Source organism: Pteropus vampyrus, unplaced genomic scaffold (genome assembly GCF_000151845.1).
Source record: "Pteropus vampyrus isolate Shadow unplaced genomic scaffold, Pvam_2.0 Scaffold23, whole genome shotgun sequence".
In the NCBI taxonomy this organism is placed as follows: domain Eukaryota; kingdom Metazoa; phylum Chordata; class Mammalia; order Chiroptera; family Pteropodidae; genus Pteropus; species Pteropus vampyrus.
Window position 1 is genome coordinate 3089964 of NW_011888804.1, and position 12500 is coordinate 3102463.

General features: G+C 39.9%; 1 protein-coding gene and 1 non-coding gene across 2 annotated transcripts in view; one reads left to right on the forward strand and one right to left on the reverse strand.

Moving 5' to 3' along the window:
* NAA25 (N(alpha)-acetyltransferase 25, NatB auxiliary subunit) overlaps nt 1-4835 on the reverse strand; it is a 57247-nt gene extending 52412 nt beyond the window's left edge. The window contains exon 1 of the mRNA XM_011355817.2: nt 4727-4835. Within this exon, the coding sequence (XP_011354119.1) occupies nt 4727-4784 (58 nt within the window). The 5' untranslated portion in view covers nt 4785-4835. The remainder of the gene's footprint in view (nt 1-4726) is intronic.
* A 2236-nt stretch (nt 4836-7071) lies between these two features.
* Nucleotides 7072-7190, forward strand: LOC111737031. The gene has a single exon (XR_002779331.1). It is a non-coding gene; the product is annotated as a 5S ribosomal RNA (ribosomal RNA).
* Nucleotides 7191-12500: the final 5310 nt, after the last annotated feature.

Genomic DNA, 12500 nt, shown 5'->3' on the forward strand with positions numbered 1-12500 from the left:
CGCAGGCCTGGAATGAAAAGGCCCTGGAATGAATTTGTCCAATAACACTTAGGGATACTGACAAAAAAAGGGCTCAGTCTTGCAAATACAGCTGCTGTGGAAAGTCTCCAGAGGTTGAAATGACAACCTGTACTGTTTCCACTTCCTGTAAGAGCTTCAGAGACTACTGAAGATATTTCTCCAATTTAGAAAAGGACTGAATACTAGCTCTATAGTTATATTACCGTGTCCTTTGATTAAAAAACCTGAATGTTTGTGAATAGGATCCTTGCTTTTACCAGTACAAATGGTAGGTGAAACATTCTTTCAGTCAACAAGCCTTTGTTTAATACCTACTATGTGCAAGATGGGGGGTGGTGAATTTAAAAATGAACAATGTCTCCTAACTGATCAGCTCGCATCCTACACTTGCCCTCTTTAAAATTATTTCCCCCCAGAGTATTCAGAGCTATCTTTCAAAAATGCAAGCTTGATTACCCGATTCTGGTTAAATTTCTTCAGTGCTTCCCACTGTCTTTACAACAAATTTCAAAATCCTTAAAATGGCTTACAAAGCTCGGAGTCCTACCTCTGTAGTTTTCTCTCACTCATCTCTGCGTCCCAACCATACAAGAATTTTCTTAGTCTTCAAGTGGAACAAGCTCCTTTTTACACACTCACTCTCTCCACTCCCTCCCCCATTTCATCCCTAACTTCTGCTCTTTCTTCATGTCCAGAGTAAAATGTCACTTCCTCAGGGAACCTATTCTTGACTTGTCCCCAACAGCCAAGATGCCCATGTCCTATGCTCTCTTGGCAACCTGGACTTTTCCTTCAGAATTCCTAGCACAAATGTACTTACTATCATTTAAAAAATCTGAAATTATAAGTTCCTTGAAAGCAGAAATCATGTGTGTGCTGTTCCATACTCATTCATTCCCTGCATCTACACTGTGCCTAGCACATATCAGGCCCTCAATAAATAAGTTGAACCAAGAAAGGAATATATAAATGAACAAACTGGATGGGTGGGAGACCAGCTTCTGGAAATTGAGTAGTCTAAGAAATGAGTTACATACTTACATACAAAAAGACTACAACAAGAAGTTCCAAGAACTAATTCCTAGTGATGGGGCTTCCCACTATTAGATTTTTCAAAACATTTTAACTTTTTATAAAATCTCTTCAATTTTTTAAATAACAAAAATAACAGAGATCATGATTTGAAACAAATCCAAACAGTTCATAAAGATATAACATGAAAAGTATTAGTCTCTTAATCTTGACCTATGCTCCAACTACCCTTTACTATGTGTAGTCTTCCAGGAATTGTCTGTGCATTAAAATCTTTAAGTTTAAAATGTTTTTAGAATTTAAAAGTCTAAATCAGAGCTTTTTTAAATGGTCATAATTTCAGGAAAAAAAAAAGTTGTGTCAAGTGACTTTTCTACAGAAAGGCAAGATAGTCTTCACTAACCAAGACACCCTGCTACTCACTCCTGGGGCAAAACAGGAAGGACACAAATCACAATGGCCCAATAGATGCCTCAGAATAAATACTACATTCCATTGAAGATACGGGAGTTTTTACTAATGAACTATAGAATAATTAATTACCTGGAGTTTGGCCAGGCACTGAAGGGAAATGTCCTAACTCACCAAGGAAGTGATTATCAATCAGGAAACAGGTGGGAAATATGTTACACCTGATCCAGACTAGAGGAAGACTGCAAGGTAGAAAGACAGATTAGTACAAAGGATCTTGTGCCAGAAAAGTAAATATAAATGGGTGTGTAATCTAAAGACTATGGGAATATTTTTTCTTTCAATTTTTTCTATTTCTATTTTGCAATTGCTGACCTAGCAATTCCTGTATTCTACACACTTATTCAGTGCCATACCTGACCATCACTCCCACCCCCTCCCCTCCCCCTAAACACTAAAAACATTTTTAAATGAATAATAATGGTAGAAGAAAGTCACATAAGAGTAAAAAATATGTTGAGAACTATAAAGCACAAGAGAATCATTTTAGCAAAAAGAGAAGGAATAAAGTAGATGTTCTAGTAAGGTCACGAGTGGTTTTCAAAAACCAAGAATGCAACACCTAAACTTACCAATTTGTAAGTAATGAGATGCACTCTGAAGATGTTTCAACCAACCAAATTTCTGCACAGAAAAGCTTTACCAAACCTAGACACCAAAAATAGAATTTCTCCACATCTCAACCCACAATTTTACAATTATTCACCCTCATAACCCTGTTTCTACCCTCAACAATATTCAGCAAGAGTTGAGATCACTAAGAGGGTTTCCAACAGTTATAAAATCCTAAAACCTTTGCAATACAAATAATGCTATACAAAGACAGTAATGTTGCTGAAATTGAACTTGGTAAAGGGCTGGACTCTCCCGTGAGAATGCCCGTGTTCAAATCCCAGCTCTAGATTTACTAGCTGCAACTCTGAGCAAGTTAATCTCTGGCCTCCAGTTCACTACTATCACAATAATCTTACCTACCTAATAGGATAGTTAGCACACAAATAAGCACTCAATGCTAACAGTCCGCTGAACTTTTGGCTGGTGGGCAAGCATCATCATGAGTGAGCTTTTTTATTTATCAGGTAATGAATGTCTGAATTCAAGAAACAATGGTGGTTTGAGGCACTAATGCATTTAAACACAAAAGCAGGGTTGTCCCAAAGTCTGGAGGTCAAAGTCGAAAGTGCTGAAGTCGAGGACAGTCACTACCTTTTCTTTTCCCATTCTAGACAGTTTCTATTAATTGCCTTGGAATTCCTAAAGATAGCCTCTTCTAATCCTCTTCCCCTCTAATTATAATAAAAGCAATATAACTCTGGCTTCATTTATGAGAATATGACATGTTACTTCTGATTAACATATCCTGATGTTTAGCAATGTGAAATGGACAAGGTTTTTCTTATCGGACAGCTCAAAACACTATTAATTCTAAATGATTTATGGGACACCAAAGGCATTTTCTTTGGTCCTCGAAGACAATATTAGAAATCCAATTATTCTTAAAAGCATTGACTCTTTTTAGTTAAAAAAGAAAATAGAAGTCTGCAGGCAGCTGCTGAGCAGAGCTGTTAATGGCCACAAATTGTGAACCCTGAATTCAGTTCTTTCCCTCAGTCACCCTTGTGTATTTCATCCCTGCCCTCTGAAAATATATACTGGAGGGCATGAGCATATGCAGTCCTAGGGAAACGAAAATCAAAGTCCTATCTCCGCCACTCACTCACTACCTGTGTGACCTTTGGCAAGTCAGTGTCTTCAGCTCAAAGTGAGGTGGTTTCTAGCACAGTGATTAAGATGATTCTGGGACAGTCCACAGAGGTTCAGATCCTAGCTCCACGAAAGGTAGCTGAGTGACTTTAGACAAATTACACAACATCAGTAAAGCCCCAGTTTCTTCATCTGTGAAAAAAGCTGAGGAGGATTGGTGGGACTGGAAAAAACTACTCACCTCATGAGAATGTGTGAAGACTGAGATAACCCATATATGAAAAAGCCAAGAACAGTGACTGACATAATGAGCACTCTATACATATTAGCTATTATTATTACCCATTTCACAGGGTTGTTGCTAGAATCAAATGTGAGAGCAAAGCATCATACAAATTACGAAATAAAAGCAGGACCTACTGTGCCAGAAACATAAAGTTACCCCTGCCCCAAAAAAGTTAAATGATGTCTCCATTTAGTAACATTCACGCTAGAAACACAAGGTCTAAGTGTGCAAAAACCACTGACCTTGAAGCCTTCCTCACTATTAACTGAGACCAAGACCATACAACCATCTAAGAGGAAAGGACATGCAAAAGAGACCACTGTCCAATTACAGAACACCTCGATTACTGAAAAGGTGTTTCTCCCTGACTCAAATTTGTGACTTTTCACAACCGGGGTAGCAGGATGACATCAACGTCTTAAAACCTGTGGGTTGAGGTAAGCGTTATGGAGGGGGCTCCACTTAGCACGCGAAGGCAAGCTGCAGGAAAAGAAAAGGAAAAAATAAAAAAATAACAGAGAAGCTGCAGAAAACCAAAAGCCCTGCAGCAGCCCTGCAAGCCCCCCCGACAGGAGCTACCAGTTTCTTCACCGCTATTTTGGGCCCAAGACCACCCCCTACTCCCGCGCCCCAACTCCTGCCTCCCACGTGTGCCCAGAGCAGCTGTTTCTCCACCAAAGACCTCTGGATTGGGAGCCTCGAATACGGCCTGCTCCTGACTCGATCCGGGTGACCTTGCGTCAGCCCCTTCCCTTCTTTGGACCTCTGTTTCTTCATGTGCACCGAGCGCAGCTAGTCGGACGAGCCTCTAGGCCCCGTGCCCCGTACGTAAAAAATCTTTGGTGGGGAATTTTCCCTCAAGTAGGGTGTCCCACACTGTCGCCGGAGCCAGCTTCCTCCTGCGGAAAGATCTCGGGTCTCCCTTGGTGTGGCTCTAACAACGCATCCTTGCCTGTCGGGTCTGCTCTACCGGCCTGCCGCTGCCACGACCCACGCCGCTGCCACGACCGCAACGCTGCCACCTCAGGGCTCAGGAAGGCCCTGCCGGCGCCTACGCGAGGCGGGTGGCTGCGGCCTAGAGGCCCTCGCGGCCCGCCCCCGCCGCCCGCCAGCCCCGCTCCCGTACCCTCAGCGCCCCTCTTGGGCCCCTGCCCTGGCCTCGGCAGCCCTTGGCGCGTTCGGCCGGCGACCAGACTGGCCTCAGGCACTCACCGTAAATGGGCCGGAGGCGCCTGTCGTTAGGGTCCTGCACATGGCCCCGCGTCGCCATGATGACAAGCGCAGAACCACAGTGCGCACGCGCGGGGCAGGCCCCCGGGAAGGGGCTGTTAAAGGGCCAGCGCCGATCTCGCTTGTCTATCGCGATAGTCGCGGAGTTGAGCACGAACGTGCCTGCGCTGAAAGGGATGACACTCCCACCGTACCTTCGCCCTCCGAAAGCCTCGTCAGTAGACGGGTTTTTTCTGCTGTGATGGTGGCATCAACCTAGATGATAGAGGCGGCTGTTGTTATTGAAATCCCTTTCTAGTCACCTACTGAGGAAAGTAGGGGAGTGACTCTTGGTCAAAGTTAGGGCTCGGCTTCTCCTATTCTCTGTGCGGAAGGACCAGTTAGACTTGTCTTCGATTAATTGTTGAGGAACCCGGAACTCCTCTGGGAGAATGACCCAAGGGACACTAGGGGAAAGGGAGCTGATCAACAGTAAAAATCTGCAAGAAAAGTTCGAGATCCCTTCATCCCTTTCTCGGGGCTCAGTCAACCTGGAAGCATCCTAGGTTAATAGTAAGCCAGTGAATTTATCTGTCAATTATACCACAAAAAAGCTGGAGGGTAAAAGTAATTCAGAATGTGCCTAGACACTGTTGGAATGAGTATTAAATGTATTATCTCATTAATACTCGTAACAGCCCCAGTATCTCCCTAGGAAATAGAGATATCTTCTTTTTTATCAGTGGGTTTATTCATACACAAAGTTATTAAGTACCTGTTATGTGACATGCTTTGTTTTAGGGACAGTGGATACATCAATAGAACAGACAAAGCTTTGGTGGAGCTTTACTTTTAGTGGAGAAGACAAATGAATAAAATAGATGTATATTAGATGGTGATAAATGATAGTGAGAAAAATTGAGCAGGGATGGGGTGGGGGAGGAGGCAATTTAAAAAAGTGTGGCTAGGGAAAGCCTAGCATAAAAAAGTGACAGTTGTCAAAGACTTAAAGTAGGAGAGGGAGGGAGCCAGACAGGCTCAGCAGGGTCATGACCTAAGGCCACACTAGTCACTGTGCTTCAAACCCAGGTCTTTCTGAGAACAGAACTGAAGCCAACCCCTCCACTACGCTGTCTCAGGCTTGGTACAGTGTTCCCAATGTCAGCCTTGACCATCCATGGTTGACCCCTTCTACCACTGTTCCATCCCTTTCCCTTTCTGAGCCTTTTAGTTCCAAGACAATGATTCTCCAACTTTAGTGGACATCAGAACCCTTCGAGGAACTTTATAAACATGAGTTTCCTGGATTCTACCCCCAGAGGTTCTGAATCAATCTGAGTACCCTTCTTTGGAAAATACTAATTAAGGGATCTAGATCAAGTCTTCAGATTCTGCCAGAAGGGCAAGTTAACAATTGTTATTAAAAGTTTAAATATACATACCTAGAAATAACTGTAATAATAGTAACGTGAGTTACTATTAATAATACTAGCGTGAGTTTATTGAGCCTTTATTATGTGTCAGAAACTGCGCTAAGCCCTTTTACATATATCATTCATTTCATTCTCACTAACTGGTGGAATAGGTACTATTGTGATCCTCATTTTAAAATGAGAATTCTGAAGTGTAGAGATGTCAGGTCATTTGCCCAAGATCACACAGTAAATAGTTTATAGTGAAATTTGTGATGGTCTCACTCCCAAATCCACACTCTTAGCAATTACACCAAAGGGTTACAGTGGTTACCTCTTAGGAGGGCAGATGTTTTCTCTTTTTACTTCATACACATCTGCACTGTTTGATTTATTACAATGAGCATTATTACATTTTTAATTTTTAAAGTTTTAAAATTTATGTTTATGAAAATAGCATACACACAAAAGGTAAACAATGTCAAGGCTTTTGGTCCAAAATAAAATTCTTTTATTCCAAGGAGATAATCAATAGAGTGCAGAAAAAAACGTAAAACAGATTTTTTTCTAAAAATCCTAAGGTCCTAATTGTCCATTAATAGAGGCTGGTGAAATAAATTATAATATACCATGAAATGGAAAAAGGCAGCCATTAAAATTAATGAAGTAGAGCTTCATTCATAGATATGGAAAGATGTCCATAACATATTGAGTTTATAAAGCAAGTTATAGAAAAGTATGTACAGCATGAAAAAAACACGTGCACTAGTGGCTGTCTAGCAAGCATAGACAGATGTCATATGTATCGAGATTTAAAAGGACAGTTACAAATGTGAAACTTTCTCATCTCTTCATGATGGAATTTAGGGGCTTATTTACTTAATTCTTTAAACTTTTCCTTATTGTTTGAATTGTTTATTTAAAAAATAAAAAATAGTCTACGGCCATGCCACCCTGAATAAGCCCGATCCCGTCCGATCTCAGAAGCTAAGCAGGGTTGGGCCTGGTTAGTAATTGGATGGGAGACCACCTAGGAAGACCAGGTGCTGTAGGCATAAAAAATAAAAAAGTAAGGGATTGACAATCTGTTAGGTCAACCAAGGATTGCCTTGCCTAAATTAAATAAATAAATAAATAAATAAATAAATAAATAAATAAATAAATAAAACAATTCGAACAACAAAGAGCATACCTAGCACCCAGATTTGGACTCCTAAATCCACTGTCCAATGAGAGAAAACAGGGCTCCTTGGAAAAATGGTGGATTCTAGGGCTGAGGCAGGGAATATGACAGATAAGCTTGGAGCATCTTGTATTGCTGGAAAGGATGGAAGTGTTAAAAAAAAAGATCAAAACTGAATTATTTGAGCAACAAATAAATAATATATTATTGAATTATAACCTAAAGTATAAAATAAATATACAAGAGCCCATGTTGATGTAAATTACTGAATAAATAAATGGGGGAGAAGAAATAGATTTTTCTTATAGAATTCTAAGCAATATATATACTTTCCCCTCCCCCCTTGAGTGTAGGCTGGAATTATTGACCAGTTTCCAAAGAGATGAGTATAGAAAAATAACTTCACAGTTGAGAAAACTGGTAAAAACTACCTTAACAAAGTGATCAGTGTTAACGTTACCAATGAGAATGTCGATGTGTACCCCGATATGAGGTGATGAGAAGGAACTTGACTCCTGCAGTATTTTTCTGGAAAACCCATAAACCCAAACTAATGATAAGGAAATCATTAAACAAATCAAATTGAGTAACATTCTTGACTGGTACTCTACAAAACTGTCAAGGTTGTGAAAAATAAGGAAATAATGAGAAACTGTTACAGACCAGAAAAATCTAAGGAGACATGACAGCTGAATATAATGTGATAGCCTGGTTGGAATTGTGGGACATAAAAAGGTCATGAGTGGAAAATACTTGAAATTCAAATAAAGTCTAGACGTTAGTTAGTAGTACTTTGCTAATTTGGATTTCTTATTTTGACAAACGTAACGTAAGATGTTAACATTAAGGAAAACTGGGCGAAGAGTATATGGAAACTTCCTATACCCTCTTTTCAACTTTTCTGTAAACCTAAAATTTTTCCAAAATAAAAGATTTTTAAATGCATCTTTTTTAGTAATTGGGGAGAGGACTATTTTTTAAAAACCAAATGCACTAGAAACTCTCATCCCAGCTCTGTCCCAAGGCTAGCTAAAAGAGAAAATTCCAGTAGCAGGTGCACAGAGAAATTGTTACTGAGAGCGAAGTTCCCTTCAGTGAAAATATAATTTGTGATCCGTGGAAAATCTTTCCTGAGGCTGAGAAGGCTTTAAAATACCCCAGATAGAAAAGCTGGTGTTGGGGCAGGGGTCTCCAAGTGGAGTCTCCAATCAGCAATATCAGCATCCCCTGGGAACTTCTTACACATGCAAATCCTTAGGCACTGCCCCAGACCTACTGAATGAGAAACTCTGGGAGTGGGGCCCAGCAATCTGTATTTGTACAAATCCTTTGGTGATTTGGATTCAGTCAAAAGTGATTCTTCTGCTTTAGGTCAGATGTGGGCAAACTATGACCCATGGGCCAAATCTAGCTTCCTACCTGTTTTTGGACAGCTTGTCACCTAAGAATGGTTTTTACATTTTTAAACGGTTGGGGGAAAGTCAAAAGAAGATGATTTCATGACATGTAAAAGTTATATAAAATTCAAAGTTCGGTATCCATAAAGAAAATTTTGTAGCACACAGCTATGTCTATTTATTTATGCATTGTACGTGGCTGCTTTGGTGTTCTAATGCCAATGTTAAGTCGTTGAAGCAGAGACCATAGGGCCCAGAAAGGCTAAAATATTTACTATCTGGTCCTTTACAAAAAATGTTTGCCAACCTCTGTTGTGAATAGTGCTGCTATGAACATTCACGGTCAAGTTTCTGTATGAACATATGTTTTTAATAATCTTGGACCTAGGAGTCAAATTGCTGGGTTATATGAGAATTCTATGTTTAACTTTTTGAGGAACTGCAATATATGAGACATATGTATATTAAAATGATATTCATTGTTTATCTGAAATTCACACCAGGTGTATTTTTAGTTGCTAAATCTGACAATCCTCTCCTAAGGAGAACTCCATGTTCTCGAAATCAAGCTAATCAGCAATAATGAAGGTCAGAAGCCTCAGGTAAGCTGACCCCAGGATTACTCTGAGATGATGTGGCCAGGCATGACTGGGCTCAGGTGAGGCTTGCAAAAGAGAGAGCAGGGAGGAGACCAGGCTCTAGTTAGGCTAAGAGGGATAACATTTATTCATCTTTGGCACAGAAGAAAGAGCCAGTGAGTCACCTGAGTTTCAAGAATTTCCCAGAAGGGAAAAATACAGCAAGGGGGCACCTAGGAGGATCCTGGCCCTACTAGTTACCCAGCTTGTTCTTAGGTTACCTTTGTTGGCGTGGCCCTGGAGGAATGCTGATGGGCTCGGCCCCCTACTCCCTGAACTTGGCAGGGTCAAAGCGTATGAGCCTACCTAACAGAGGCCTCTAGATCCTTGAGTCACTGTTCCAGGTGAGATATGTTTCCCTCCACCCTGAAAGCCTGTTTGGCATCCAAGTAGGATGAATTGGACTTTCTCTTTTCTCATTCCTACCCCTTGTCCTCAGAGAGTAAGGCTAAGGCAGTGACCCGGCTCCGGGCCTGTCCTTACCTGCTCCTTGGGAGGCAGCTTCCACACCCTTTGGCAGGCATGAATCATTTCAGGTAACAAATGAGATGACCCTCAAGGGAGCCAAAAGCCTATTTTTCTTGCTGTACAATTCAGAACTCGAAATTGTGAGAACCGACATGAGAAAATGCTTGGCATACAGAGCTCAATTAAATGATGATTTCCATTTTCTTGACTACGCCCTTCATTCTTGTCCTGTTTGGTGGCAGATTTGCTCTGTTGAGAAACCCACTAGCTCAAGAGCAGTGACACACATGAGCGCATTGTGCCTGTGTAGCTGGAGGACACATGAAGACATGGGGACCGCATTCTTTGATTGTTGTGATAGTGGGTATCTCCACCCGACTTTTTTTCTAGTTTTTCTTTGTTTTTCTTTTCCATCTTGTGGATATGTTCCAATACCTAATCCCAAATCTTCGCAGAATAAATAGAACAGGGACATATTTCATAGATTCATAGTTGATTTCCTGCACTTTTGACAGTAGAATAAATAGCAACTCTGGCTCTGAAATCAGACAGACGTAGGTCCAAATCTGGGCTCTGACATTTAAACATTGTGTGATCCTAAACAAGTGATTGAACATCTCTGAGCCTCAATTTTGCATTTTTAAAATTATGATACTTAAAGGATGAACCTCATGCAAGAATTAAATGCTATGGTCCATGTAAACAAACACGCAGAAAGAAAGCACACAACAGTCATGTACTACTACTATCTTTAATATTAGTAATATTATTAGTTTAATATTAGTAACATTATTACTGCACAAATCACCTCTTGATGCTTCGAGACACCAAGGAATGAATTTTCCCCATCTACCATGTCCCCAGGGAGGCGTAATATCTTGGACTCTCCCATAAAACTTAGCATAAAGAGGGTCAAAAGTACAAATTATGGAATTAGAAGTAGACAGAGATCAAGGCAGAGAAACACAGAATCGGGAACTAAGAGTTTGGAAAAACCAGGGTTATGATCTTCGTTCCGCCAGTAATTCCAGACGTGATCCTAAGCCTCATTTTCTCCATCAGAAAAAGAGAGGATGGGTCTGAGGTTCCTTCTACCTTCCAATCGCAGCCTTTGTCCACCCCAGCACTTCTGATTCTGTCCACCAGGTGGCATATGAATGCCAAATTTCCCAGGCCACTTTCCAAATCAGAAAGTATGAATCTCTTTTTTAATTATTTTTAAATAAAACATAGTAAATATGAAATCTTTGTAAGCTATCTCTTTACAGTATTTATACTCAAATTTATTGAGGTATGATTTACATATCATAAAATTCACCTGCTTAAAGAGAGCAATTCAATGATTTTTAGTACATTTTACCGAGTTGGGCAACCATTGCAATGATTCAATTTTATATTACCATCACTCAAATAATATCCTTCTGTAAGCTTTAATTTTAAAAATTATGAAATACTTTGAAGTCTGTAAAAGTAAAGAGAGTTATATCCATGTATACATATCACACAGATCTAACGAATGCCAACATTTCGCAATCATCGATGTGATACTACGAGCACATTTCTTCATCTCCCCACCTCCCTGCTTCTCCAGAGATGTTTTCATATCTTCAAACGTATTTTATTATTTTTCTTCCATGATTTAGTATTTTATTGCACATGTATCCATCAACAACATATGATGGTTTTGTTTCCTTTAAAATTTTCATAAGTGTTGTCATACTATTGATATGCTTCTGTAAGTTTCTTTTGTCACCTAATATTTTAGTAAATATTTCGTCATCGCACCTCACAAAGGTTATACCAAGTTGCACTCTCACAACCAGTGTGCAAGAATCCCAGTTTCCCTTGCCAACACAGTGAGCTCTCAAACTTTTATATCTTTGACACTCTCATAGTGAAAAATGATATCTCAATATAATTCTAATTCATGTTGCTCAGGTTATGAATGGTAATGAGCATATTTTCATATTTAAACTAAATTTGTAATTTATTTTTTGACAATCTGGTCATGTCCTTTGCCCATTTTTTGCAGGTTGTTAGTCTTTTCTTATTAACTTAGAGACCCTTTATATGAGGAAATTAGCCTTATGCTATAAATAGGTGTTTCAAATATTTTTTCCAGTGTATTGTTTGCCTTTTGATTTTTGGGATATGGGATTTTTTGCAACGAAGAAATGTGGGGGGGGGGGGTTTGAGCCTTCCCCCCAATATTATTTTTAAATTAGTTTATGAATTCTCCTAGTATTTGTATAGTTTCATTTTTAACATTTAAATCTTTGATCTATTTAGAATTTATTTCAATGCAAATAATGAGGTAGGGTTCCAATTTTATTTTATCTTTTCCAGTTGCTCCAAACCCAATTTATTGAATAATTTTGTTTCATACAGCACACAATGCCATCTTTATCATACATTAAATTTCCATATTTCTGCATAGTCATGGAACAGTTTACAGCCGCCTTTCAAGGTCAGGCCAAAGCTGGGGGGCCACAAATACAGAATTTTCAGAGCTTGCTGGATTCTGTGTTCTAGACTTTCTCTCTCCAGCCTCCAAGCTGGAGAGAGCCTGGACCACTGCATTTAGTTATCAGATGCCAAAAACAGGTCTTTGATTTAGAATGAAGGAGCCTCTGGGAGGGAGTGCTGTTGTGTGGTTAGTTCTCTGTTAAGAAAAAGCGT